At 42.0% G+C, this 6,725-nt stretch overlaps 1 protein-coding gene across 1 annotated transcript in view; it reads left to right on the plus strand.

Annotated features, from left to right (window-relative positions):
* Window positions 1–6,725, plus strand: part of LOC106809480 (translation initiation factor eIF-2B subunit epsilon-like) — a 20,551-nt gene that overhangs the window by 4,030 nt on the left and 9,796 nt on the right. The window contains exons 2-9 of the mRNA XM_014812568.1: window positions 331–624; window positions 1,086–1,259; window positions 3,045–3,183; window positions 3,527–3,688; window positions 4,069–4,208; window positions 4,615–4,742; window positions 4,909–5,126; window positions 5,457–5,659. Of these exons, the coding sequence (XP_014668054.1) occupies window positions 517–624; window positions 1,086–1,259; window positions 3,045–3,183; window positions 3,527–3,688; window positions 4,069–4,208; window positions 4,615–4,742; window positions 4,909–5,126; window positions 5,457–5,659 (1,272 nt within the window). The 5' untranslated portion in view covers window positions 331–516. The remainder of the gene's footprint in view (window positions 1–330; window positions 625–1,085; window positions 1,260–3,044; window positions 3,184–3,526; window positions 3,689–4,068; window positions 4,209–4,614; window positions 4,743–4,908; window positions 5,127–5,456; window positions 5,660–6,725) is intronic.

Consider the following 6,725-nt stretch of genomic DNA (forward strand, 5'->3'; position numbering starts at 1 on the left):
GCTAAATCGGTAGAGCGGTAGATGCCGCGAGTGTCGAACGTGTACTTCGACGAAATATAGTCCAAAACTGTATAAAAATTCGAAAAATTTGATCAGGATGCATGTTTTCAAATGTGGACTAAGCCATTGACCACCACACCATCTGGTGGTCAAAACTGATAATCATCAGTTAGCTTTGAGAAAGCCTCTTGGCAGGAGACGAAACGTAAGCTGTACGTTTCCAATCTTCACGGTTGAGTAACAATTAACCCTGTTATATATATTAGTCTACCAACCGAATGAAGTTATTTAATGGTTCACATTTATTGTTTTTTTATTCTCTAACAATAGATGAGACGACCGTGAACCGAAATATAATCTCAATAAGTGCAACTGAAAGCAACACAGCCACAGAGTCACCCAATAAGCAACAACCTAAGTAAACAACGAACATTGTGATTGTCCTGTGTTATTTTATATGTAAATGACATTGGTCGGAGGTATAAATCAGTGGTAAGAGTTGAACGGCTGATTGAAATGGCCTCAAAAGCAAAGAAACACAGAGAAGAGCTAAAGCAAGAGGACATCCTTCAAGCTGTTGTGATTGCCGACAGCTTTAATGTACGGTTCACTCCATTGACGCAGGTATGTTCTGCACACGTACAGCACTCCTAAAGGGAACTCTGCCATGATACTGGATATAATACCATGTGTAGATAACAAGAGGAATCCCTTTTGAAATCAGGGTACACTTTTCAACATGATAGATAGAAGTTCAAACATCTTATAAATGTCTTGAAGCGTTTGATAATCACATGTGGACTGGCTATCAAACAAATCTTGAAATCCACTTGGATCGATTGTTTACTGTTCTAATTGTGGCTTCATATACAGGAGTAGCCATAGTCATAGATTAACTGATCAGTCAATAATAAATCAATCGATTGGTCGTTCTATTTGTGGCATCATATTCAGTTGAAGCCATATTCTATGCATAGATTGATTGATCGGTCTATAATTGATCGATCATTCAAAAATTTATCGACTGATCAGTCAGTAAGCGATTAATCGGTCAATCATTGCTCTAATCGTGGCTTTGTATGCAGGAGAAACCACGAGTGCTGCTGCCTCTTGTCAACACACCCCTCCTCGATTACACGCTCGACTTCCTCTGCTCTGCCGGCATCGACGAAGTGTTCGTGTTTTGCTGTCATCATGCCGACCTCATCAAGAGCCATATCAAGGCTTCGAAGTGGAGTAAGGACTCGTCTACCTGCCAGGTGAGGCCACAATTAAAAAAATGTTTAGTTTGCCCTCACGCGACCCAGGCTGAAAAGTTTGGGTAGGTAGGTCGGCTTTTTTTCTAGGCGGGGGATTTTTTTAGCAAATTCAGCAATGGTGTCTACATGGCTCGAGTGTGCTTGTGTGGAGATACGACTTTTATGTTGAATGTTTGTTTTGCTTGGTGCATAAATATGGTATTTCCTACTGACTTTATATAATGTATGAGTGAGAATTTGTATAAAAAAAAAAATAATCAATAAAATTTCTTGAGTCGGCCCCTTTCTGGCGGGTCAGTCAGGTGATCGGCAAACAAACAATATTTTTATTATGGCCTGAATAATTCCCGAACGACAGCAGGTGTTTCATGGATGCTGTCCAGAGCGTATTATGAAGGAGAGCGTACAACGGTGAAATGCTGAAACCACGTTGCAGTGATTAGCAAATTAAGAAAACTTTGCCCATTTTATTTTGAACGATGTCTTTGGGTAGTATTGCTAAGCTGTCCTACCACCGCTTACTAAATATAAAACAAACGCGCTGTCGCCTTCGATGCCCCTGCGCTGAGATAATGAGCGGTGAAAATCTGGTATTTTTGCCGAAAACCGACTCGAGATCCCTGTTGGCTGCGACTCTCTCTCGCTTTGAGATAGCTTCGAGAAACCTCGCGTGTTTCCGTCAATGATTGACAAATGGAATGAATGATGTCTGTTATTGATTGCCATAGTGATGACCCCCACCTGTGCCCACCTCACGCTGGATGTAGTAATCTCTGTAGTACTTACGTAATGAGTCAGCGCTACCATGGCGCTACACAGCGGCGACCGGAAGCAACATACTGGCCACAAAACGAGAGAGAGTCGCAGCCAACAGGGATCTCGAGTCGGTTTTCGGCAAAAATACCAGATTTTCACCGCTCATTAGTTCAGCGTAGGGGCATCGCAGATTCGTAGGGACAAGCGGTTTGTTTTATATTAGCAAGGTAGGACAGCTAATCAATACTACCGCAAAGAATCGTCAAAATAAAACGGGCAAAGTTTCTTAATTCGACTAATACTGCAACATGGTTTCAGCATTTCACTGTTGTACGCTCTCCTTCTTAATTCGCTATTGATACTGTGCATCTGTCGTGTGAATCTACTTCTCAATCTCTGGGCTTTATTTATATTATATATATATATTTCTATTTTCTAATTTATTCTATATGTGTGTGTGCGTGCGTGCGTGCGTGCGTGCGTGCGTAGTTACACACTTGTAAGTTACACACATTGCCAATCAGTGTTTTTGGTGTGAGTCCAAGTAGCAGCTGGCATAACTAAGCTGACAGTAATTATTACGGTCGATTAATACAAAAAACATCTGTACCTGATGCCCTGTCATGTTGAGAGTCCCTGTGTAATATTGCACTTTTAATCAAGCATGTCCAAAAAACTCGTTGCTTTCAAAAAGATAGAGCCTGAAGGGTAATGAAGGCATCATCAGTAATGGCCAGCATGATATAAAACTGATACAAGCCAGAATGATCTTGTACTTACAGTAAAACAGAGTATTTTGACCCTTGCATTAATTTCAAACCCTGCACTAAGGTGAGCATGAGAAAGATACAGTAAAAAATTAAGTTGTCAGAACTACTGTAGGTTAGTAAGTAACAGTAAGTAAGTAATTTTATTCACCTGTTAATAACAGTTTCATCCAGCCCTATTCTCCTCGAGGAGAGAAACTAAGAAGAAGAATAACAGTTTCAACAGTTTTCATCGTCTAGGCTGACACTGCTCTTGTTGCAGGTGACAGTTATTGTCTCGGAAGACGTGATGTCTGTCGGTGACTGCCTCCGAGACATCGATGCGAAGGATCTCATCACATCTGACTTCGTTTTAATTACCGGTGACGTCGTCTCTAACATGGATCTCGGTGCCATCATAGGTGGGCAGCGTTGAGCTGTGATTGAATCGTTCATTTGTTTGTTCCATTTAAAGCGGTTTGTCACCGTACATTTTAATGACAATGTGTTGATGGTAACAATCTTTACAAGTTCTGCTATTAGTGTTCAACCGCTCCTGCAGTATGGTGTGAAGGTGTTCCAACCATGCACTCCACCTAGGTAGGAGGTTATAAAAGAGGGTGGAGAGCAACTCGTCTGAGAAATGGCCTTTCAAGACTCACTAAGAGTTATTGGAGGCCAATGAGACTTCTGCTAATAGGAGAGAGAGCATTTTAAGAGATCGAAACATGAAATTTTAACCATGTGCATTCATTCTCCTCGCAGAGAAACACAAGGAGAGACGCGAGAAGGAGAAATTCTGCATCATGACGATGGTAATGAAGAGGGCGCTACCAGGCCACAGATCTCGCTGCGGTGAAACTGATCCTGTACTGGCGATAGACGTGGATGGTGGTCGCATACTCCACTACCAGAACACCCAGGGTGGTAAGCCGCTCAGCACCATCTAGTAACAAAGCTGTAGCATGTGGATTGTGTACTGAAGATACTTGTTTAGGTGGCAGTGTCCCCCTTGCACCCCACTCCCCACCCTCCACTTAGATGATGATTAATATATATTAGATACTAGATATATTGTGTAACAGTTTTGCAAAACAGCATGCATAACATCATCAAGCAATATGAAATTCAAGTTGACAGACAAGATTTGTAGGCACAGTTTTAAAGTACACTAATAATTTACGAAGCTTCGGAATAATCAACGTATTTTGCTGCAATTTACAATAAATAATTCACGTAAAAGAATGCTATGCAAAACTATATCGATGTGTTCTTTTTACCTGTGATTATTCTTACCTTTTCCCCAGCAGGTAAGCGGTTAGAGTTTCCGACGCACGTCTTCTTGGAGCGTGGACAGGTGGCGCTGCATTACGACCTCATGGACTGTGAGCTGAGCATCTGCTCTCCAACTGTCGCTCAGCTCTTTACGGACAATTTCGACTACCAGGTGAGCGGAGCACGTACACGCAGGCAAGCCAGCATAGCTAAGTAGATGGAAGGACGGACAGACAGACGAATGGGCAAGCAGGCCGATAGGTAGACAGACACAGAAAGAAACAGATAGACAGGCAAATAGGGAGGTAAATAAGTCGATATATAGGTAAATCGATAGACAGGTAGCTGGGTAGATAGCTAGGTAGCTGGGTAGATAGGTAAGTAGATAGCTAGGTAGCTGGGTAGATAGGTAAGTAGCTGGGTAGATAGGTATTATTTTAGGTAAGTAGATAGACAGGTTTAATTGTTAATTTAATGTTTTTTCACGTTTTTACGATTAATTTATTTTTTGATTTCGCACATTGCACACTGTGTGTCGTCTGGGGAGATTTGTCGGTGTCGTTGCTTGAACCTTGCAGACGCGTGACGACTTTGTTCGTGGCATACTCATCAACCAGGACATCATGGGAAACATGATCTACCTGCACCGAGCAGACGACACTTACGCGTCACGCGTCACCAACCTCTCCATGTACGACGTCGTCAGGTAAGCGCAATACTGGTGCCATCTAGTGACAGTATATTGAACTGATACTGAATACTGAAGTAAAAATGGCCGTCCTAAATTTTTTTTAGATTTAAAAAGAAAAATTCCATGTGAAATTAAATCTGTTATTATTGTGATTGCTGGTAACGAGTGTTCAATATTCCAGCAAAGATATTTTGAGCCGGTGGACGTATCCGCTAGTACCAGATCTGACAGAGAAGGGTAGTTACAGCTATGGCAGACACAACATATACCTTCACCAGGAAAATGTGACACTGGCGAGAGGTTGTGAGCTCAGTCAAAACGTTGTCATTGGAGAGGGCAGCACTGTCGGCATGGATACGCACATAGCCAATTCAGTGATTGGTCGAAACTGTAAAATAGGTAACAAAGTGGACTGTGAGAGTTCTTTAATATATTTTTTTCAAATATCGTATACATACACATCCACATGCATACACTTACACATGGATACATACATGCAACAGTTGTTTGTCTAGATGAGCACAACACGACTGTGCTACTTGCATATAATATTACATACAATAAAGCACATAAAAAAAACTAATATATTGTATATACTTTTGTCATTTATTTACCATTTGAAATCGCTCTCACAATAACCTTGAAATTTTATGATGAAAATTTTATGATGAAAATTTTGAAATTTTGTGATGAAAATGCATTGATAGTGCTACTCGCATTATTCTGCAGGCAAGGACGTGAAAATAGAGGGCGCCTACCTCTGGGACGGCGTCGTCGTCGGCGACGGGTGCATCGTCGCACGCTGCATCCTCGCGGATGCGGTGCAGCTGTGTGAGCGTGTGACGATCGAGGCGGGCTGCGTCGTCTCATACGGCTGTGTGGTGGGACCCCACCGCGTCGTCCCTGCCGGCACCCTGCTCAGCCTCACACCGGCTCGTAAGTCACGTTGCTGCTTTCCCTGCATAACGATCCCTATGGCTATGTCCACCCTGTGTATGTTGTGTTCCTGCATTATTTTGAAGGGTGAAGGGGTAGCGAAAGACCATAGGGTCAATAAGAGAGCTCGGTGTGTTGCAGATGAGCATTTGAACGGCATTTATAGGCGAAATAGAGTAAAGAAACATTAAGACTGGTAGTAAATACATTTCGTGTTTATTTACCTTCTTTTTTTTATTGAGACGTTCCAAGTGCCTGTGTTCAATGCGGTTATACGCCAAATAATTCTACTTCGCGCCCATGATATTGAAATTATCTTCCTTCCTTTTTGGTTACTTGCAAAATTTAAGCTTTTTTTCTAGTGCGATCAGCAGTGCTGATCAGTGATCTGTGTATTTGACCAGCTTTGTCTTTCTCTGTTTTCGAGATATTTCCTTGAACTTTGAAAACTAATCTTGTCATTCTTGATGAAATTATGCGAATCTAATTGATTATTGATGTAATTACTTCAAATGAGTAATGTGGCGACACTACTACTAGTAGTAGTAATAGTACTACTAGTAGTGGCAGCCAGTATTAGTGCTAGTGGTTATTACACAGCTGTAACATAAAGTTTTTGATTGTACTCACTAAATAGAGTGATGAATTTGATAACTTCACATTTATTATATATAACAGGGTTAATTGTTACTCAACCGTGAAGATTGGAAACGTACCGCTTACATTTCACCTCCTGCCAGGAGCCTTTCTCAAAGCTAACTGATGATTATTAGTTTTGACCACCAGATGGTGTGGTGGTCAATAGCTTAGTCCACACGTGACTGAGCCTGTATCCCCCCTCGTTCCGGTTGATGTTCGGGGTCTTGCGGATCCAGATGGCCTCCTTAATCCAACGCCTGATTTTGAGTGGCTTGCGATCGATGATCTTCGAATTCTCCCAATCGATGGTGTTATTGTCCAATGAGTGAATTGAGGCTTAAGGCGCGTTCACATGGACGTTTTTCGCCCGAGCCTAATGAGGCCCGCGCCAAATTTGGCTCGAGTCGAGCGTTCACACGGACG

Source organism: Priapulus caudatus, unplaced genomic scaffold, assembly GCF_000485595.1.
Source record: "Priapulus caudatus unplaced genomic scaffold, Priapulus_caudatus-5.0.1 Scaffold358, whole genome shotgun sequence".
Lineage (NCBI taxonomy): Eukaryota > Metazoa > Priapulida > Priapulimorpha > Priapulimorphida > Priapulidae > Priapulus > Priapulus caudatus.